Raw genomic sequence first — 23,844 nt, 5'->3', positions numbered from 1 at the left:
AAAAAGCACAAGTTGATGGATCTTTAGAGCTGAAACGAATATCTAGCCAGGGGAAATTACTAAAATGATCTTGAAGATCCTCCCATTCAGCTGATCTGTAATGCCAAAATTTGTACGGCATAGATTGTTCTACAACATTTATCAGTAATTCACTCAACACTGACATGAGTTGTGGTCAGAAGATCCCAACGGAGACCTTACGGTGACTGATTCCTGGATTGGTTGTTAGGTATAGATCCAGAAGACTAGCATATTCTCCATCACGGTCCGAAATCCTAGTTGGCTCATTTATAATCTGAGTAAGTTCGGTTCGTATTGCAAAAGCCTCAGCTTCGCGGACTTGTTCGTCGGTAGGTAATATTTGGAAATTTGAGCCATGCGATATTGTGCCGAATATGGAAATTTCGGTAGTGAGATGATTGATTGAAAAAAAAAAATATTTTCAATAGGAGTACCCAGTCACAGAAAATGCTGTTATTGCATATATGAAATGAATATTAAAAATAATGGAATATAGAAGTGTATAAAAGTAAATGTATATAAGTAGAATTTTAAAAGAGAAATGAAAAATTGGGTATATAACACAGTAAGTTACAAATCATGCAATGCAGCAGTACTGACACAAATTTTATTTATACTATTATTAAAAGTGATTGTGGATACAAGACACCAAAGCATTCAGAGAGTCGACATGAATATCGCAGTGTTCACAGATTTAATCTGAGCTACTGCACATAAAATTCAACGGTGATCGTAGCATAACATTTGTGCGTAATGCTTCGCAATAGAATTTCAGATTGTGTCGACTTTTACTTCTTGGTACTAAGAAAATTGATCTCGGGTAAAAGAACCGTACTGTCAATATTGTTGTTAAGTAATTTATGCGGGATTTTTATACCAAGGATAACACTCCTATTTTTCAAAGATGTCATATCACATCGTGTCAACAAAATATTCTGATCGATGCCTCTCGTGGGGTATTGACCATCAACTTTTAGACATAAGTATTTTAGGAACTTCCTTTGCACGCTCTCAATTGATGTTTTTTGGTAGTCGTAAAATGGATTCCATAACACAGAGCCATACTCTAACTTAGATCTGATATACGCACAATATAGCAATTTTAAGGTGGAAATACTTTTGAAGTTTTTGCCATTTCTGTAAATGAATCCAAGCATCCTATTTGCATCAGCAGTCATATTCCTCATATGTGTTAAAAATGCTAATTTACTGTCGTATGTTATACCAAGACCTTTTATCTCATGTAAGCGGTTGATTGTAGTTTTGATGATTGAATAATCATACATTAAAGTTCACTTTTTTGTTGTAAATGATATTATTTTACATTTGGATACATTCAGTTGTAGACGGTTATTATTACACCAAAGTTTGATTACATCTAATTCACGTTGTACACGTTGGCAGTCAGCAATGTCGTCGATTTTATAATATAGTTTCAGGTCGTCTGCAAATAGTAGGCTAGAAAAATTCGAAGAGGTTATCAAAACATTAATGAAAATTAAAAATGAAAGAGGTCGAAGATTAGAACCTTGTGGTACCACAGATGTAACTACGTACTGGGCCAATTTGAAAAATTCATATTCGACAAATTGTTTTCTGTCAACTAGATATGATTCAATTAGAGTAAGCAGTTAGTTAGAGAGTCCCAATTTTGTCAATTTGCTGAGGTGAACGTAATGGTCTATTTGATCGAAGGCTTTTTGAAAGTCTAAATAAACAACATTGAATTGTTTTTGCTTGTCCAGGTACGTACAGAGATATTGATTTAAACATGCATGATTTCTGATACATGATCTTTGTTGTACGAAACCATGCTAAGTAGGAGAAATACTTTTTTGAATATGGGAGTACATAACATTTTGCTCACATATTTCGAAGAGTTAAGAAAAGATACATAAAATTGAAATTGCCCTGTTGTTTGTGATATCGCTAGAGTCGCCTTTTTTTTCAATCGGACAAATTTGAGCCGGCTTTTAAGAAAACAAGTTTAATAATGGTGATCTATTCAAATCCAGTTGGTCATTTATTAGAATGTTTGAATGTTGCTCCCAAATGTTGCTTGAAATTATCTATTGAAAGAGGAACATTGACTAATCTGTGAATCATGCTATTATAAGCTGCTACTTTGTGCTGATAAGGATGGGTAGAATAGTAATGTATAGTAATATTCGTATAGGACGGTTTGTGATGAATTGAACAATCATGTTCGTTGTTCCTTCTACTAATTGTTAAGTTCAAGAAATTGATTGAGTTGTCTGCTTCTATTTCATTAGTGAATTTAATGTTTTCATGAATTTTGTTAATATCCCTATAAAAACATCATCCACATATCTATGCCAATATAAGAAATTCTTAATCAAAGGATGTTTAAAGATCGACTTCTCTAGATTATCCATGAAATTTTCTGCAAGTAAGGGGCTTATTGGATTTCCCATAATTGAACCTTTTGAGGAGGCATAAATATTGTTGTTGAATTGAAAATAATTTTTTTTGAGACATAACGACAGAAGGTTAATTATTTCCCGTTTTATGACTCAATAAAAAACTTAATATCATCAAGCAAATTGCGGTCAACGATGGGTTTGAAGACGAATTGATTAACATAATACATTTAGGAATCGAATCCAGGAATATCACACGAGCTATGTAAGTAAGAAAACAAATTCAACATATTCAAATCATCTTCTGGAAAAAAATCATATCTTTAGGGAAGAGTTCGAAATTTTGCACATAGAAAATAAAGGTTTCAAACTGAATCATTTGGAAGCAACATTCAAAAATTCTAATAAATGACCAACTGGATTTGAATAGATCACCATTATGGAACTTGTTTTATTGAAAGCCGAGAAAGAATTATTATTGATGTAGATGTGAGGTAATATGCTTTAAGTAATCATAATTCAACAGGTACCTTAGGTAGAGGTTCAGATAATTTTTGGAGGTAGTCTCAATTATGGTTACCTGTAGTATATAATAGTATATTATGCAACGATCATGTAATGATGGTTATTAAGAGACGAGCATTAACCGGGATACGAAACGAGCGAAGGCGAGTTTTGTATGATATATGCAAGTGTATTAATAACCATTACATGAGAGTTGCATACGCTATTTTTTCTAAACCCGATAAATAATGAAAAACTATAAATATTATATTTGTATTGAACACATTTACAGTAATTAACTCATATTTTTTTAAAAAAACACAAACTTGATGGTATTATCATGGATATATGAAAACTATAAAGATACTAATTATATTTATATTGAATATAACAACTGTAATTAATCTGATCTTTTGAAAATATTGGAGTCGATGGTATTCCTTCTATATCGCTGTTTTCAGACATTTTGATAATATAGGTAGGTAATATGAAAACTGATTTTGACAAATAAAGCAATTAGTTACTTAGGTTAGAATCTAGGACAAACAAAGGGACAGGATTCTTGATTGAAAAATTATGGGTTTCTATTGGTTGATAATCTGTATCGTTATGAAAAATCTGTATCATAATGGATATCATTATGAAACGGATTATGGTCATATAAGTGTGTTGTTAGAGTACGGGTGTAGAAAAATATTAATGTAAGAATAATTTGAAGTATTCATACCCTTGAAAAAACTACTGTGCTAGCGAAACATGTGATTATATTTTTTCAAATAAAGTTTGTGGAGATCAAATTGGGAGGTGCAGTTTTTGAAATAACATTTGAATCTTTCACTTACACATTCTAATGTCCGCAGAAAACCTTACCAAAAAATTCAGATACTTATGAAGCATATGATTCAATTATCCGCTTATTCAAATTCATAAAAAGGTTCTGTCAAATTTCTTAACGATCGCTATGACAATGAAAGTGATAATTTGACTAGTGTGGTCGGTAATGCATTGAATTGATGAAATTCAGATGGTGAAACTAGAGCCTCTGGCATAAAATAAACCAAATAACGTGCACTTTTCCCAATCATTAGGAACATTTAAATAAATTGCTAATGTTTAACATGTTTTTGTTGGTTTCCGGGTTTTGCCGCGGTATTCTTTGGTAACAATCAACAAACAGTTTCAGTTGATACGTCAAGAAGACTACTTCAACGCCACTGAAGATGACTGCCGCAGTTGCAGTTGAGACGTTTAGAGATTGTAACCAAAGGAGACCACGGCGAAACCTGAAAACCAATAAAAACATCGACGCCAGCCGTTAAAGCCTACATTCTTATAATGTTAAACATGTTGCAAATGTTAGACATCTAGCAAATACAAAGGAAAGAGTGAAATCAAACCGAATCGCAGTATGCAGTTTCATGGAATTATTTCGTATCTGTTGTTGAATGTTACAAATCACAGTGACAAAATGAATAGCACATAATGCGAAATCATTTTTTTGCTGAAGCTATGTTCAGTGGAATTAGATGATTTTCTCCCATTTTCTACATGAATATTCACTTTCTCAGGTGGTTTATCAATAGACAAGAACCAATACAGTATCTTTGAAGGTATCTAGATAATACATACACTAAATATATCTGCATCAAAGTTAACTGAGAAAAAACAGCAGAAATATTTGTTGAAACGTTACTATTTATGTTCAACGTATCTCAGATGAAATGTTCATTAGAAGAATATATAAAATGACCAATTGATTGCGGTATTATGAAATTTTCTACAAAAAGATCATATAGTTTTTCCTAGAAGACGACTCATCTGTATGATCAACATTCAATTACTATCTGAATTTTAAGAAATAATAGAAAAAACTTTTGTTTTTTCATAAAAGGTACCACTTCAAATATTTCAGTTTTCGTTCATATTTTAATGTAATATTTAATATTTTCAGTCCATTTGAGTTTTCTTTGTTATTAGTCTCCTTTCAAATAACTGCGCATGAATGAATGATATCCATCATCAGCGTGTTTCTCTTTTCTCTCCTCTACAAAATAAAACGCTATGAAAGTTAGGGAACTATTAGGTAATGATTTGCCAATGAAACTAAGTAAGTACCACAGAATTCAAAAGATTTGAAAAAAATCAGTAACTAATTGTTCGCTACAAATGTTTAATTGATTGAAAAAGCTCACTGTAGGATATCTGCAGACTTATCATCCCATATTTTATTATACTGAAAAAAATAATTCATCATTTTATAACCTTCAGAAGTAATCAACTAAAAAATTGGTTCATCCGCATCAATAACAATAAAACGGATTTATCTCCCGCATGTCAGACAAAAAGTTTCACGATATTTATTACCCCCAACTTCCCTACTATGACACTATCACACTCAGTGATACAGTTCAGTTCGTTGCGAACACAAATAACTATCACGAGGGCAATTTTTGACAAACATAGTTTTTTCGTGTATAATGATTTTTGATCTTAATACAGCCGTAGATATTTTAATACGGGAATTTGTCGAAAAAGTGATTAGGTCACTCATATATTAATTGTAGTTCCTTTTCAACAATTCCCAGAAAGGTATTTCTCAAACTATGTTTACTCTTGTAGATGAGAAAACGGAAGAAAGCTATAATGAAAATGAAATAATGGTGAAAATTCACTAGTTTTTACTTCAAGACACTCCAAATCATTAAACCTTACAAGTATTCAAAACATTTATGCGACAAAATTGAACTCGTTTCAAGCATCTGTTAGCCATAGAAATAGTAACCAGTACTCTCACTTTTCAACCCAGATGAAGACACTGTCTTTGTTAGAATATCTGTCTTTCTTGAATCGTTTCAGAATTTTCAGCATTATCGCGAGATTTTACTTCACAGTATTACTCGTTGACTAAGTAGTCTGGCAAATCTTTCGTTTTCTTCATTATCATGCCATACTTTATAGGATTCCTCCGCATTCACCAAGCAGAAAGGAACTTGGCAAATTCGGAACATACTGTGCAGAAGAAACTTACAACAATTAACGGGGTCAATTTATATCCATCTTGGAAGAATATCACGCACAAAGAATATCAATTTGAGGTCTCAAAGAAATGGAAGGAATAATATTCTTACAGACACCCTGGCTGCACTTGGGATGTTGATGAATGCATGAATGGCATCAAGACTAGTCTGAGAATGCAATTAAGAACTGAACAAACTGATAAACCGAATCAGAGTCTATAGTGGGTGCATGGATACTCAGGAATTACAGACATAGAAAAGCAGATGACTTTGATAGATCAGCTCCACAAATGGGTCCTGAACCAGAGGTAGGATATCAATAGCAATGGCGGAGGTAGAGATTAGGAAGAGAGTTGATGAGAAACATAGTGTTGGGAAAATATACCTGGGAATGCACATCTTCGATGAATGAATTGACTAATAATAGAACTGGAAAAGTTATAAAGAATATTTCAGTCCTGAAAAAAATGTATATATAACATCCAATAACGCACATTATGACATAATTTATGAATACTCTCTATGATCTTCTCATAACGAATATAATTGTTTGGAACTATTCTCATATATCTACAGACATCCCACGCAAATCTTCATATGGTCGATATTTTGAATATACCTACCATATCAACGAAATTATATTCACATCCATCAATTTTATTTTCGAAATGGGTGAAGACAACAATACAAAAATGCGACTTCAACCTTTAAAATGATTCATTACGTAAAACAAAACCAACGTAATCGCAAGTTATTATATATACTGGATAGTTTGCCCACTCGAGAGCATGCCAGGTATAATTGTACTTGTGAAGAACATGGTGTGCTCAAATCCAAGCCACAAACGGACATTGTTTGTACTTGAGACTGCACACGTTTAAAATGAATTGGCACATCTGTAGGTATAATAGGGATTCGGGTATCAATATATTTTCACCTCGGAACTTGCCGTTTGAAATGCTGGCTCTGACAATGTTTTTAATAAATTCACTAATCGCGTGCTGTTGCAGAGCCGTGCTGGATTCAAATTGCGGGCGATCCAACCTTCAGTTGTGAATTATGAGGTGGCATTCCTTGCATATCCAATGAGTTCAAAAACTCTGTTGAATAATTCACAGCTCTGGTGGCATCACAAACTGTATCAACGCATGATGGATGAACAATAATATATCAGAAAACTGTGTAGGCAGTCAGAGAAAGAGCATTGTGTGAGAAAGACAGGAGACCGGCTTCGTTCTCATCCCTACTAAATTGGCTAGTAAAAAATAATAAAAACAAAAGATTTTGTCCAAAAAAGTTTAAAAGACGTGTGGGGTCGACCACCCTCATCACTTAGGGGTATAAAAAATAAAATAAAATTTATTCTCAGACCTACCGAATATACATATAACATTTCATGACAATCGGTTGAGCCATTTCCGAGGAGTATGGCTGATGAGCTGTTTTTCCGGGTTTCTTTTTTTTAACGGAAAAATACAAGCACTACAGGAAAATCCTCAAAAGGCGCTCTAAGAGCGGTGTCTGCACGAAAGTAGCGATTCACGTTATTCTCGCTACGTGTTCTGAGTTTTCAAGGATTATTTTGCCTTTTGCCTGTATTTGTTCTGCATCAGGTACTCTTCTTCGTGTTAGATCTTCTCTAGGAATGTGTATGGTTTTGTTTAATATATTGAATGTGAGATCTTGTTGTGTTTTGATTTGTACTTGTTCCTCGATAAGTGATTTATGACTGTTGAATTTATGGATGTTCAAGTTTTCCCAAATGTCCATGCCGTTTGCCTTGTTGATTCGTTTTATTAGTTTTATGTTCTCTGGTGGGGGGAAATTATGTTTGTTTTGTATGGCGTGTGTTGCAAGGTTTGATTTATATACTGTTGGATTTATGTATGCCTTTTTGTGCTCATTGTACCTTTGGATCAGTTTTTTCTTGGTTTGGCCGATATAGAATTTGTTGCAGTCCGAGCATTGTATACCAATGGAACACAATCTGAAAACAATACTTAATCAAAATTATTTCGAATCTGAAGGGAAAATTTATAAACAAACAGATGGACTAGCGATGGGATCCCCACTATCTAGCATTATATCCGAAATATACCTGCAAACCATAGATGAGAAAATCTTAACAATAATAAGAACACATGATGAAAAAGGAGAATGGTTCAGATACGTTGACGATGGACTGTACATATCACAAAACAATGGAATAAGAATAGAACAAATAACAAAAGAAATTAACGAAATAAATCAAAAACTATGTTTCAGCATTGAGGAAGAACACAACTCAAAACTTAACTACCTGGACATAACCATAGGATATAACCACAACAAAACACAATTTCAAATGGCAATATACAGGAAACCTACACAAACAAGCTCCACCATACCCGCAAGTTCAAACCATCCACCATCACACAAAATGGCTGCCTATAACGCATTCATATATAGAATGTTGAGGATACCACTCAGCAATGAAGCCCGAAACAAAGAACGGAAAATCATATACCAAATAGCGAACGAAAACGGATACACCCAAAAGACAATAGATAAACTAGAAAACACCCAACTAGCAATTTCGTATTTTATAATAGTTGCGGAAACGTATCGGAGAAACAAATTATAAAACTGCATTCCTCCCAGAAATGTTTTCGAAGTGTTTATAAAACTGCTATAAATAGGAAATTGGCACCGTTTTATAAAGCATTATAGTCATTATCAATATTTTGTAAGGCCTTTTACAAACACTACAAAACAGTTTTATAAACATTTTGGCAGGTACTATAAAATTTGTCTAACACTCTTAAAAAGTACTTTTGTGAAGAATTCCCTTATTGCACTTTTGCATCATTTTTAAGCGACACATAAAATAATCAGAAAACAATTTTTTATAAGAGTTTTTTTAGTAGTTCCAAGTAGGCGTTATAAAATATAATACAGCCGAAAACGATAACAATAAAATAAAAAAGTGTTAAAAATGTTTTCTTGAAGACGCAAGAAGTAATTTTGTATTGGACACTAGGAAAATATAATAGATATGTCACCAACTGAAAACTAAGAAATAGAAAGGTTGAAGCCATTTTAAAATTTCACTTCTGTACTAATAAAACTCATAAAACTCATAAAGACATTGTTTGTGTTTCGAAGATTGATATTTTTACTGCAAATGAAATTTTATTGACAAATATATAGCCTATTATTAGCAAAATTTAAGCGCGCCACTCATTTATAAATGTTGTCGGTAAAATTATTAATTATACAAAAATACACTCTGTCGACGTATTAATTTTCTGGTCGCAAACTTAACTCACTTTATTGTAAATAATAATATGTTATAATCTTTATGTACTTTTCAGAATATATGTGCGGTATTTCATATTTTCAACTCATCTAATTTCAGTATCCCGGATCGCTATCATTTAAAATGGCGTCGATCTATAAAATGAATTGGTATCAGTAGCAAGCATTTCAACGTATTTTAGCTACTATGTTACCCCTATAAAACTGTTAAGAAACACTCAGTTCTGGGAGTGATGGTATTGCGGCAGAGTCGGACTACATGGAATTATTTTCCAGCAGCTTGACTGCATTAACCTTTCTAGATTTCATATCATTTCTAGAAACATGTGGATTCGTTTTCCGATGGCATTTCAGGTTAGCTTCCCAAATTTCTGCTACCGCAGTTGTCGGTTGATTGGTCAAACCACCAACACTGACATAAAAAACTTGGCAAGTTGACTTGGGTGTCACACCAATAGGTGGTTCCACTTATGTTTCGCTTGCGTTTACGCAGCTATTTTTATCAAGTACTTTCTTGGTTTTTTCTCATTTTGTCTTCAATCGAGGACCGCCTGCCCGGTACTGACGATGCCCAATAGGCTGAAACAGCTGTATACCGGTGGCTCTTAAATTGAAATCAATATGGGAATGATCAAAGAGTACTTATCTATTTATATATATATATATATATATATATATATATATATATATATATATATATATATATATATATATATATATATATTTATATACAAAGATCATTATTATACTGAAGTCGAAATCAGAAATTCAAAGTTGAAATTATATTACTATTATATTACCCCTTCGTTGAGTGGTGGAAAGTTTTATGGAAAAAGTACTTGTATTCTGGCTATTTACTGAGTGGTCATTAGTGTTGTTTCACTCCACTCAGTACAATTTTTTGGAATAGCGAAATGAAACATGCTTTTTCTCTCGTTTATATTTTATAGTTTCTACATTTCAAGAGGCAATAATTTCCACAGCCTCATTCATAGTAGGGATCCACTTAATTTCTTTATATTGTTTTGAATTTCTCTATTACTTTGATTTCTTCACTTATGAACATATTGTTGAAATGCTTTAATTTCAAAATTTCCAATTCAAAATGTGTATATCTTCACTGAGATCAATAAATTGCAGAAATGAGAATTTTATATACAAGATAAATAATTTTGGTATACTGAAAAATTAATGAAATATTTAACAAATTATGTAGAAAATGGAAGAAATAGTGTAACCACTCATTCACTAATTCAAAAACTGCCCAATTTATTTCATAAAATTTCATTGAAATCAACTCATCACTTCCTTCTTGCCAACGATTCTTCTCTCTTCGATCACTTTTTTGAACCATTTCGCTGACATTTTGGCCGTCCTCTTTCTGTTTGGATCGGAGAAATCAACGTGATACAATCCGAATTTATCTCTAAAATCAAAAATGTTATTGGAAGAAGAATAAATAATACATGTTATTGTATTAAAGATCATTCCATGAATATTTCATACTATATCTTCGTTAAAAATTACTTCATATATATATGACATTTATGACAAAACTTCAATGAATTACATCTTTGTTTCGATTCTTTCTTCTGCATTATTTTTGGCATAAAGTAATGCAAATGTATCCACTCCTATCTATATTCTTCTATATATTATTTTTCTATCTATGAAAATACATGAACCAAGTGTATTACTATTAATACATGAATGTGGACCAACATATGAGGATTTCTTTCAAGAATTGTATTTATTATCGGAATATTTATGGTATCATATAACCCCACCTAAGCAATATGTACGAACATCAGTTGAAACTCTTATAAAAGTTTTCATCAATAGAAAAATGAAGATGAAGCAACAAGTGATTATACTCATAGGTATAAAAAAGTTTTGACAAAAAAGATGGAACTGAAAGATGTTGTTTCCTGACAAGTCTAGACACTTATCAAACAGTAATTAAAAATGCTCAACTCTTTATTCCGAATATATTCGAAAATCAAATTTCATTCAAGAAATAAACTCATTAAGTAACTTGACTTGAATTCAATAAAGTTATGAAATGATTCTTTGAGGCTGGTTTCGTGTGTAATCGCTTTAGAGTTCGAAGTTTCCCAAACTTTTGATCTGTTTGTAGAACGGCATTGGTTTTTTCCTATCAATTTTAAATAAGTATTGATATTTCCATTCGGGAGACTAATTGAATTGAAAATTGTTTTTTGGAAATAGGATTGACATACTGAGCCACGTATGAAATATCAATAGTAAAATAATCCGAAATATACCAATATATGTACTCCTTGGGATGACTGCAATAACAAATTCAACACCAACGTATAAAAAGAGAAACTGTGATGTTTTATTGTCAGTAGTGCAATTTTCCTCATCAGAGAATCTAGATTCATAACATTGTTAGGTTAGGTTAGATCCAAAGTGAGTGGGGTCTATTCGATCCTCCATCGCAAACCGCAAAAGTTTATTGTCGCTCACACATATTCACACACGACCAAAAAAACCCAGCTTCTCAACGAAGCCAATTAGTTTGTATAGTGAGCAGTCTTTCAGGTCTGATAAGAGTACGGCTCTGCCGAACTCTAAAAACCTGATTCGGTCCCCAGCGGGGCAGGCAAAAAGTATGTGCTCTACTGTTTTATCATTTTCCAAACAGGGGCGACACACACAGTCCGAGTCTCTGCATATAATGATTCACATGACAATGACCTGTAAGACATCGTAGTTCATGCATACTGTAGTCCAACAACTGTTTGGTATTAAGCTATGAAGGGTGAATAAACGCCTTGGAGTTAGCCAATCCTGGACAATTCTGCCAGAAGTCCATTGATCTTCTTGGCATCCAGGTGTTCATCGATCCAGAACGTGCCATTAGCAGGTTCTGGTTCGATAAAGCTGCTTGCAGCACCCTTTTTTGCAAAGGTGTCAGCAGCCTCATTGCCTTCCAGGCCAGTATGGTCAGGAATCGAGATCAGAGATAATCTGTTAAGTTTTCTCATCGAGGAGAGTCGTTTTTGGCAATTTGCTACCAACTTAGATGTTGCTCGTTAGGAGCCAAGAATTTTCATCGCCAATTGACTGTCCGAGTATATTTTTATTAACTTGTGTATGAGGTTAGATTCTTTCAATCTCTCCACACACCACATTTCAATAGCGAAAAATTTCGGTTGAAATACAGTCGCAAAGGTTCCTAGGCAGGTTGATATATCTGTCCTAGGTTTGCGATTGAAAACACCTGAACCAGAACTTGAAGGTGTTTTTGATCCATCTGTGAATCAAAAACTATCTGCTCTTAATAATTCCTCCTCCCGGAGGATCCAGTTCTCTCTACTCGGGAACAGTACTTTATAAGGCAGTTCGTAGTTGACAGTTGGTGGCATGAAGACAGAGGTATTTTCCAGAATGCTGTGACTCCCAGTGTCAACCAACAGTCTGTTGCACTCTGCAATAAATTGATTTGTGGAATTGGCAATGTGCACAAGTCTATATGCAATCCGTATAGCTTCTCTCTCCAGAGAAATGTAGATAGAAGGTAGATCCTAGAAGTATCTCCATTCCTACTGACGTTGTGGTACTGATGGCAGCACTGATGGCCAGACAAGCCTGTCTCTGTAAGCCAGAGAGCGTCGCCTGGGCCGTTTTCTGTAAAGCCTTCAGCCACCAGATAATTGCACCATAAGTGATCATTGGTCTGACAATCATCACATGAATCCAATGAATTCATTTGGGACCTGAGCCCCAAGTTTTACCACAAATCCTTCGACATATCCATAGGGACAGGCTAGTTTTGTGTAAAACTTTTTCCAAGTGAGCGTTCCAAATGAGTTTTTTATCAAGGATAATGCCAAGATATTCCACCTCCATTCCAAATGGAATGACCTCACAATCAAGGGAAAGAGGCGTTAGATCGTCCATCAGCTCCCTCAGGCATCAACTGTGAATAACGTCCATCGTGCTGTGGAGGATATTACAAGCTACCCTTCCCGACGTGGACCTTGCCAATATGACAAGGTTATCTGCAGAAGCTTGCAGATCTACTTTTCTTCTGTAGAGGGCATCAAGCAATCAGGAGCGACCACAGAAGGGGAGATAGTACCCCACTTCGACGGCAGCCTCAGGTGACGCATAATATTATTGAGATGAGCACTATTGTAATATTTATCTTGGTACATTGATTTCATCAGCCATTTCATACTTCCATATACTTCTTCATTTTATACCTCATACAATTTAATACAATGAAAATAATAATGAAAAATTTTCGTTCCATGTACAGTAGTATCAGAAAAAATAAATCAATTTTAACTGCTGTTTTTCATATAGTTCGATAAAGTGATTATGTATTTGATGAAATTACCTGTATCCATTTGTCCATTCAAAACTATCCATAATGCTCCATACCGCGTATCCTTTGACATTAACCCTATCTTTCATGATTGCTTCTGATATCGCGTGCAGATGTTTCTGTTGATCAAAGAGTTATCTTTAATATGAGTGGTGTTACTAATGACACTGTTATTTTCAAAATCATCTGCAGCGGAAACTCACAATTTTTTACTGCTCAGATAAACCTAGTAGATCATATTGTCATTCAAAATGAGTTAGTATGAATTATTATTCAAGTCTTCATTTCAATTTTGAGAATAAAAATCAACATGAAAGATGGAATATTTCTTTTACCAATAATAATCAATATAAAATAGTTCAGTCCATAAAAAATTACTGAAATTTACCATAATATATCCCAACTTTGGGATTTAACACAGAACATCCTGTATATTTTCACACTTTCGGATTCAACAGTTCATTTTGCGAACGAATGTTCTATTCTGTCGAAAATATACTTACTGTGAAGTTTTATTTTAAATCACGTACAGGGGGATGCGACCACTGAAAAAATATTCGCTCTGAAATCAGTGGAACTGCTTTCCCACTCACTCACTGATTGATAATTTCTTGACAGATATTTCAATTTTATGATATCACTGGTTTTTCTTTCAATGGCACCATAATGGCTCATTATATTATTCAGAAAGATTCCTGTTTTACTAAAATTTCGATATAATGATTACCTACCTAGGTGTTAGGAATCACACGTTAAAAGGTAAGACCTCGTTTGTCCTTAGCTCGCACAAGTTTCTCAACTTCTGAGAGTTCGTATGAGGGCGACGGCTGATTAACGGAAAAACCTAATTGTTACATTTATTGGTTCCCAAATAAATGTAGCACCCTTATGTAACATCCTGTACCATTGATCTCCTGATGTAATATCGTACTTCCTAATGTACGACGTCACAAACAACCGATTATTTACATAAATTATTGATTCCCAAAGAAATGTTGCACCCTTATGTAACAACATCGTGTAACATTGATCTCCTAATGTAATATAGTACTTCCTACTGTACGATGTCGCAAACAACCGATTATTTACATAAATTATTTGTTCCCAAAGTAACGTTACACCCCTATGTAAAATCGTGTAACATTGATCTCCTAATGTTATATCGTACTTCCTAATGTACGATGTCACAAACAACCGATTATTTACATTACTTAGAGAGTCGATGAATAATGGTGAACAAATCAAGAAGCACTATTGAAGTCGATAGTATATTCCACTCCACTAAATTTCACAAATGCTTTCGTCCTGACATTGTCGAATTCGATCTTCCGTTCCCCTTATGACGTTATTCAACTGCTTATTATTTATTTGTGCAATTGCCCTCCTCATTTGATTCTCAAAATCACCTTGGTTTTCTATCGGAATACGGCACCGTGTTTTTTGACATGATCACGAAAGAAGAAATCGAGCGATGTCTAATCTGATGATCTAACGGGCCACCTCATAGTTGTGGTTGTGTAGTGAGTTTACTAGGATTATTGAAGTTGAAAAGAACACATTGAAACGTTCCTTTCTGAAAATGATCCGTAAACAGAAGGAAAATAATTTAATGAATAAAAAATCTGACTGACAATATTCGCTCCATTCACACATATGTATATACTTAAATTGCGCTATGATAAATTTAATAATAATTTACCGAACAATTCAATAGAATCCATTTAACAATAATCTTAATCATACCAGCCATAGTTCGTAATTTCATATTGTAAACACGGAATTGATAGATCTGTCAAATAACTAACTAACATCAAGTTACATGAGTCCCATGGATCCATGGATCAATATAAAACAGTGGGCAGTTATTAAGTGACACTTGTCATGAGATCACGTTTCTCGTGACTAACCTAAAACTAATTTTCATAATTTAACCATGCTTTCCGGTACAATTAAGATTTTGACTAACATTTAAATGTTTCTACACTGTTTGTCTGCATGATATGACCGATAAGCTTTGATTGCTATGAAGGAACCAGCTTCTCTCAAACTCACGATAGTAAGTAGTCCCATCAGGTCTATGAAATAGTAATTGAATATTTAAATGTTTCTACACTGTTTGTCTGCATGATATGACCGATAAGCTTTGATTGCTATGAAGGAACCAGTTTTTCTCAAACTCACGATAGTAAGTAGTCTCATCAGGTCTATGAAATTGTAACTATTTATTCGATTTGTTCACAATTGTTTAGTAGATCCTGAAGAAGAAAATAAACATTTCCGAAAGCTTGACGCAATACCAAAGAATTTCTTTCTTACTCCCTGGCATCCTCAAAATTGACTGCAACCTCACTAACAGAAATCATTTAGTGGTATAGATGTTCTTTCTTGGTCGGTTGGTCGGTCGGTGTTTGACGTAGGTGCTTTGTTCACTCAGTCAACCAGCCGATGTGTGAGTCGATGGTTCAAGCCGCAGGCTGAACGCTTGATTTTCACTTGCTATCGTCCAACTCGTGTTAGGAATCACACGTTGAGAAGTAAGACCTCGTTAGTCTTTAGCTCGCACAAGTTTCGACTTCTGAGGGTTGTCGTTTGCAGGGGCGCGATAGCTGGTTAACGGAAAAAACTGATTTATTATATGTCACAAAAAGGATTTGTGCCTTTATAACTTCTATTTATTATATGCGAACGCTTTCGATAGCTGGCTGTGCTGTCATCTTCTTGGCTCTACCCAAACTATACGTTTCATCATCTGGTTTGCTCATGTATGCGGTTAGAAAGCCTTAGTGCAGGTACTGCAGGTAAATTTGCCTATATTTGGGTTACATCATGTGTTGGATTTTCTCTAGGATCACTGTTTCTAGGAATGAGTATGGTATTGTGTAGTATATTGAATGTTAGGTCTTGTTGTGTTTTGATTTGTTGTACGCCTTTTTGTGCTAGTCGTTCCTTTGGATCAGTTTTTTTTTATTTGGCCGATATAGAATTTGTTGCAGTCCGAGCATTGTATGTTGAACACTCCGTTTAGGTTTTTGTCTTCTTTTTTTCATCGCTATTTATTTTTTGTGTTATTTTCATGTTTGGCTTGCATGTGATATTGACGTTCAGGGGTTTGATGATGTTTGTTGGTTTTTTGGTTTGGTGACCTACGTATGTAAATGCAGTGCATCGTTTTGTTGTTTTATCTGTTGGAGTAGTTTGATCTTTGTTCTGTATTTTTTGTTTGATTCTATTTTCTAATTTATCTATTGTCTTTTGGGTGAATCCGTTCTCGTTCGCTATTTGGTATATGATTTTCCTTTCCTTGTTCCGAGCTTCATTGCTAAGTGGTATCCTCAACATTCTGTATAAGAATGCATTATGCATTATAGGCAGCCCTTTTGTGTGGTGATGGGTGGTTTCAACTTGCGGGTATGGTGGAGCTTGTTTGTATAGGTTTTCTGTAGATTGCTATTTGGAATTGTGTTTTGTTGTGGTTATCTCCGATAGTTATGTCCAGGTAGTTGAGTTTCGAGTTTTTTTCTTCATCTATAGTGAAAATCAGTTTTGGATTTATTTTGTTAATTTCCTTTGTCATCTGTACAATTCTTATTCCTTTGTTTTGTGATATGTACAAGCCATCGTCAACATATCTGAACCATTCTCCTTTTTCATCGTGTGTTTTTATTATTATTAAGATTTTCTAATCTATAGTTTACAGGTATATTTCGGATATAATGCTAGATAGAGGGGATCCCATCGCTAGTCTATCTGTTGGTTTATAAATATTTCCTATGGATTCAAAATAGTTTTGGTTGAGTATTGTATTTAGGCTGCATTAAATCTGGTTAATGTAGATCCTGTCTATGTTTTGGTGTTTCAGTTTATTGGATATGATTTTTATATTTTCGTTGATCGGTATGTTGGAGTACGTTTTTTACGCCGAATGAGAATAGTTTATTGTTCGTGCTGACATTTGTCTCTGAGATTCTGACTGTGAGTTCAATTGAATTTTTAACGCTGTGGTTGTTGTTTCTGTTGATTTTATTCTTCAGTTCATCGGCTATGATTTTTTAAATTTTGTAGGAAGGTGCTTTGGTGAAATTGATAACCGGTCTTATAGGTTTATTTTCCTAAAGAACAAACAGGAGAATGAAACGTTCTGTGTCAGTAGAACCAAGAAGATGATAGAACAGCCAGCTATCGAAAGCGCTCGCATATAATAAATAGAAGTTATAAAGCTTCAAATCCTTTTTGTGACATATGTTAATATTAAAATACTGAAAATAAAGGAAAATTAGTTGCATCATTGTATCGTGTGGTCTAAAGTACACTAGTTTTTTTTTAATATATTCTCCATATTATCATATATTATCATATCATATTATCAATATCAATTACCAAAGCAATTTTTTGAGTGAACACTGTTCTAATCAAGCTAACACATCTATTTCTTCGTTCACAGTTACAATGACCTCATCATCTTCGTCTGCTTTGTGAATAAAGCTGAATAACGTTCAGCATACATAACAGTAGCTGCTGTGGAGTTTTTCTACATTCTACATCACAAATAAGGAGCTTATCAACTTTTTCACCACGAAAATTATTTACTTTCATAGATATTCATTTTTTCGGAATGAACGTAATGCGACGTACTTTTTCTCAACATGAGATATTCATATGTGAAATGAACTGCTGGATCCAAAAATAAATGTTTCATTAGAATTTCCAAATTTGAAGTTATTTTAATATCATATCGATTAATAAATAGGCAGTATTCATATTATTGTTCTCCCTGAAATCACAATTTTCATGATTTTGCATTAGTTAATCTGTGTGTTCATTACATAGAAATTCTGGTAAAAGTAAAATATTTCTGAATAATAAAATGAACCATCATAATGTCATCCATGAACAAACTAGTTATATAATTGAATTGAAACATTTCTCAAGGAATTGTTGATAAATGGGTAGTGGAGAATGCAGAACTAGTGATTTTATTGCAACATTAGATCATCGGAGCAGAGCAAATGTTGTTGAGTGGTCACAGCCTGCTTACGTATTTTTTGCTAAAAAGAACTCCACGATGAGTATATTTTCACCCAAATAGGATATTCGTTTGAAAAATAAACTGCTGAATTCAAATATGTGGATTGTTTCAATTGGAATTCAAAATTTTGGATAATTTCCTGTGAAACGAAGACTGCTACAAAAACCTTTTTGATTCGATCAATCCAACTTGTGATACAATTCAAACCACCAAAATTCCACATTGATACCAAGAAGACAAAAAAGTTATGAGGGCGAGCCTAAAATCGCCAAGATGGAACTGATTGATACGTTACCAACGTAGCGGGTAACAAATTAAAATCGCATTGGAATTCGATCAGATCAATGTGAAATATGTGTTTTATAACAACATTCTTATCTCTTCTCCCTTCGAAAACATCCTAGATTTACAAAAGAAAGAACTCTCCCAAATACTAACTCCAAATTCACCCTGTTTACCTGCAGATATTCTATTCTCTTCGTATCGTTTTTCTGTTCCTCGTCAGGAAAACCGTTTTCTGTAATGAAAATTTCAGGGTCATCATATTTGTCTTTGACCCAGTTCAGCAGGTTCCTCACACCTTTTGGTGTAATCTAAAAACGAATAATGATTATTTCAGTCGTGACGATTGAACAAGTAATTATAATTTGTTTACAACTCATTCCGAAATGATTCAGTATTTGAATGAGAATGAACATTATTGATCCGTTGTTTCTTATTTCTGTAATATCATCATCATGATAGAAAATGTTCCTGAAACTGGAACAATATCAATACATACAATACATATAATAAAATTAACTGATTGCATGGGATATATTCAAACAAACTATTATTGGGAATCTATAGTACTCCAAAAAAATCATGTTTAAAAAGTTTAACGTTTGTGAATGCGTCTGTCTGTGCATTCGTGTGCACTAAACACAAAAACGGCTTCACCGATTTGGATGTGATTTTCATAAAACTTCACACACTCTACACATAAAGTTCCACTATCGAAATACCATTCAGCTGATTCGGCTGAAACTTCCATCAAAGTATTGATGAAGTTGATAATGAAAAAATTTTATCAACAAAAACTTTTTCGAATCATAACGAGCTAATGTATTTCAACGAATAAAAAAACGTTTTTTTAGGATAGAGAATTAATTCTAGTAAAAATTATTTATATCAACCTACTTGCTGAATATCGCTGGATATCGATATCATTGATTACATTTGAATATTGTTATTTCATTTCATATGAAATTCTGTCACAAACTTGTCATAGTATAAAGTGCTTTGAAGTCAAAATGAGCTTCCTTAAATGAGTCATTTGATATTGTATGAAAACGTTTGATGAAGCTATTATATATCGAAACACGTGTTGTAGTTTTAAAGACTCTTGTCTTGAATATGAATTAGATATGGAATAATATCCTGGGGCAGTGTATCAGAAGTATAACTTATAAGGAGTATAACTTTTGCCAGATGGGATGAAACCTGCTGTCCAATATATATTTGAAAATCTCAAAATAATGACACTGTATTCAGTTATTGTTTATAAAAAACTACCACATATTCGACTAAATATAAATAATTATACCTCTCGAACATATTTCAGACCTTGTCATGCAAGCAAATAGACTGAAAAGGACGGCAATATTGGCCTTAAGCTATACAATACTCTGCCACTAGATTTGTTATTTAAAAGATTCAAGTACTCATTGAAGTTCTTCCTAACTAAAAATCCTCTGTATGACATCAATGAATTTCATGGAATTGTCCAAATGAATAGAGATGTCTTCAAAGTAAACACCTAAATAATATGTTCTCAGTTGACTAATATGTATGTGTATTGAAATGTAAATCATATGTTTGTACTGAACATTTTGACGATCTTGAGGATCTCGATGTATTATGATTACCGTCTAATTCTTAAACTCCAACATGTTTGTAATCGAATTTTAGATGTGTTAATTTATTTTAATGAATATTCATTCATATTTTTTACTTCTCAATTTATGACCACCATTGATTGTGGAATATAAGGATGTTTGTAGCCTGATTTCAATTGCGCCATTTGTTTTGACATGTTTATTCCCTAGACGAATGAAGATATTATTAGGTATATGAAAATATTCGTGTCGCATGTCAAATTATCAGAAAGATGAATATAAAGCCACCTCTCCCAACAACAACCTACATGTCAAAAATTTTCAAGACACAGTATTTGAAAGGTCTTTGAATTCTGGAGCCATCTATGTAACTTTTTGACTTCACAACGATAAGCAGTGTAAGATAAAAATAAAAGAGTATTTGAAGGTTGTATTTATTCTAGACTTTTGATTTCAACTTTGATTTTTAAACCATCTCCTTGAATGGAGTCCAGTGGTGGATGATGGAAGCCTGTCTGTAGAAAAACTCCTTTCAGTCAGATGATCTGACTGGATGACTTAGTTAATGCTAGGCATGACTTAATCATTCAGCCAATTGAAATATCTTCCACTAGTTAGGTTTGCTTTACAAAAGAATGAACCTATAATATGACACGTCAATATGACATGGAAATTCCGACAGTTGTCTTGCTATACAGATAAAAGGTACATACATATGAGAAGCTAGATTACGGTTGACGCGTTCCGAAAGTCGTAAAGATCTCACAAAATTTAACTCACCAATCGAAATCATCTTCGTTCAATTCATGAAGCATTTTTATTTTGTAATGGTGAAATGGTGTCGAAATGGTGTCGATAATGATTCCTGGAAACATTTGTACGACTCACTCCTGATGCCTGGGACAGCAGAGTAATTTGGCCTACAACATTATTGCCTTCGTTATTTATTTATCCTGAACAATAATCAACTCTCTAGATTCTATGAATTCATGTACCAATTACATTTTATGAATCACATTTCTGTCCGGATTTTTTCCATTGAAACCACAGTGGAGATATCATATTCTCCATCTTCAATCCTCGCTCGAAGTATACAAACCATTTTTTATAAAATAAACAAGATGATAACTCAAGTTCAAACAGTGCAAAAATGAAATGTCTTATTGAATAATGCTGACAATAACATTAACAATTTCAGCATTAACTAGGTGATGAAATTTAGGATCCAATTATGTACTTGCAAAGAAATTTTCCACCATATTTTTTTGTCATTATTATTATTAGTATTATCCAAATGTGTTAGATTCGAACACTCCGAATAGTGAAATTGTGTGATCAGGGTAACCTACCAATTTAGAATTGGGTCAAAACTCAAAAGACATTTCCTGACATTGCCTTTCATTGTGAGGTCAAAAATGTTATAACATAGAATTGAAACACATTTTAAATGATCTTTCATTAGACTAGCAGCAGAATCCAATATATTGCTTTTTCGACGACAGCAGACTTGTCTCGTCATTCCATTTGGATTCCAGGAAATCGGAGACGTAGGCACATCTTCACTGGCAGAAGGAGGTTGCATATCTTAATGAGGATCTAGAAGTGATTTCGAATTGGGGTGAAAGAAACCAGGTCCAATTCAACGCCACAAAAACCCAGGCATCGGTTTTCTCCAGAAAGATAAATGTCTCCGAATCGGATATAATAATGTCGGATCAGAAATTCCGCTTTCTTCTTCGATAAGTTTATTGGGGAGTTAAAATGGACACCAATATGTCATGGCTCAATCATGTCGTTGGAATTGCAAAGGCCGCTTCTCAAAAGCTTGGAACACTGTTCCGAACCAGAAAACTGTACACACCTCAGCAACTTTTGATGCTTTATAGGACTCAGATAAGACCTTCTTTGGAGTATTATTCTCATGTATGGAGCTCTGCCTCCAAACATACCCTGAAATTGCTGGAATCCATCCAGAAAACAGCCATCCGTCTGATTAGAGACGTGAACATCGCGTGCAACCTTGATAACCTAGGGGAGTTGTTCAAGTGACTTGGCACATTTGATTCCACCAAGAGCGGTACATATCAGAAATACCCGAAGGACTGTGGCTGCTCATCGTTTTGAGGTTCAACTCAGTACACCTCGACCTTCACTGTTTGAGAACTCTTCCATCTGAAGAACTGCGTTTATGTTGAATAAACTTCCTGAAAACGTTTTTCCAAATGGATTTAATCTGTAACGATTCAAATCCAATGTGAATCGTTACTTTCGCCCAAGCACCGCTCTTAGAGCGCCTTAAAAAATTATGTAGTGCTTGTGTTTTATCTTTAGCAAAAAAAGAACTTCTCATTCTCAAGATTTGACATCAAAAAGTTCTGGTTGTAAAGGTGAAAAGCTTCTATCTTGTTTGACTTCCATATGTAATTTTTGGCTGAGCGGTCGACTGAATCCTGAAATGTATCCTATTTTGTACGGTTCCTCTTTGATGGAATCAAAAAAAGATAGTGGCATTTACTCCATTGCTATTGGTACCATTTTTGGTCGCCTTGTGGCAAAATTTTCATGTATAGATTCGCATTAACAGACAGAGTTTTGTTCTGGTGAAGTGGAAATATAGATATTAGGTAAATAGATGGGTATTATTTTTTTTTAAATAGAATCAATTCCGTAGTCTGAGCATAACTCATTTCATTCGTTTCAGTTCATCAGCTCAAAACTTTTCAATGAAAGCTTGATTCTTAAAATATACAACATTCATTCTCTTCATTCCACATTTTTCCAATCTGTACGTTTCAACCTGATGCTAACGTGCATCATTATTACAAGGTCTTTCTTCTATGAGTTTTAATCTATCTAGCTCCTCCATCGGGAGGTTTTGGCCATTTACAGTATTCCGTTCAACAAATGCTTTCATTTGATAGTATTGTATTATAAGGGGTATTGTGGAAATTTAGATCGCCATTTTTACGACGTCCGCCATATTGGATTCATGTTGAAGTCACTCTACTCATTGTATTCCGTATCCTTCAATTGATTCACAAGTCAGGTCAAGGTTACTATGGTAATGATAAATCGCCTCCATATTGTACTTAAAATGAAAACTAAATTAATTCTGCATATGAAAATAATGATTTATCTAAAAAAGAACGTTTACTTTCTGATGAACTGAAAACTCAGAAGCAATTAATAACTCATAATTCAAAACTTTTTCTACTCTAGAAACAGCCACTACTTGGGATAATTGACTAAGGGCTAGATATAAGTAACTGGAAAAAAACGACTATAATCCTCAATTTACTAGTGGAAAGAGGCAAAGGTCAATAGATAATTGAGGCTGATCACCGTTAAGAACAAATTCAGCGAA

The 23,844-nt window shown here is 33.9% G+C and overlaps 2 protein-coding genes across 2 annotated transcripts in view; one reads left to right on the top strand and one right to left on the bottom strand.

Annotated features, from left to right (window-relative positions):
• Window positions 1-23,844, top strand: part of Actbeta (inhibin subunit beta) — a 162,442-nt gene that overhangs the window by 102,297 nt on the left and 36,301 nt on the right. The window lies entirely within an intron of this gene.
• The window catches only part of LOC111506107 (myrosinase 1), a 26,347-nt gene continuing 12,967 nt past the window's right edge, over window positions 10,465-23,844 (bottom strand). Inside the window, exons 7-9 of the mRNA XM_023161056.2 lie at window positions 19,062-19,196; window positions 13,590-13,696; window positions 10,465-10,646 (exon numbers count right to left, since the gene is read on the bottom strand). Coding sequence (XP_023016824.2) covers window positions 10,514-10,646; window positions 13,590-13,696; window positions 19,062-19,196 — 375 coding nt within the window. The 3' untranslated portion in view covers window positions 10,465-10,513. The remainder of the gene's footprint in view (window positions 10,647-13,589; window positions 13,697-19,061; window positions 19,197-23,844) is intronic.

This window comes from Leptinotarsa decemlineata, unplaced genomic scaffold, assembly GCF_025532065.1.
Source record: "Leptinotarsa decemlineata unplaced genomic scaffold, Ldec_3_MD MMD2_tig00026354_RagTag_RagTag, whole genome shotgun sequence".
Classification (NCBI taxonomy): Eukaryota; Metazoa; Arthropoda; class Insecta; order Coleoptera; family Chrysomelidae; genus Leptinotarsa; species Leptinotarsa decemlineata.
Note: the sequence above shows the minus strand (reverse complement) of the source record. Positions and strands in the feature narration are given on the sequence as shown.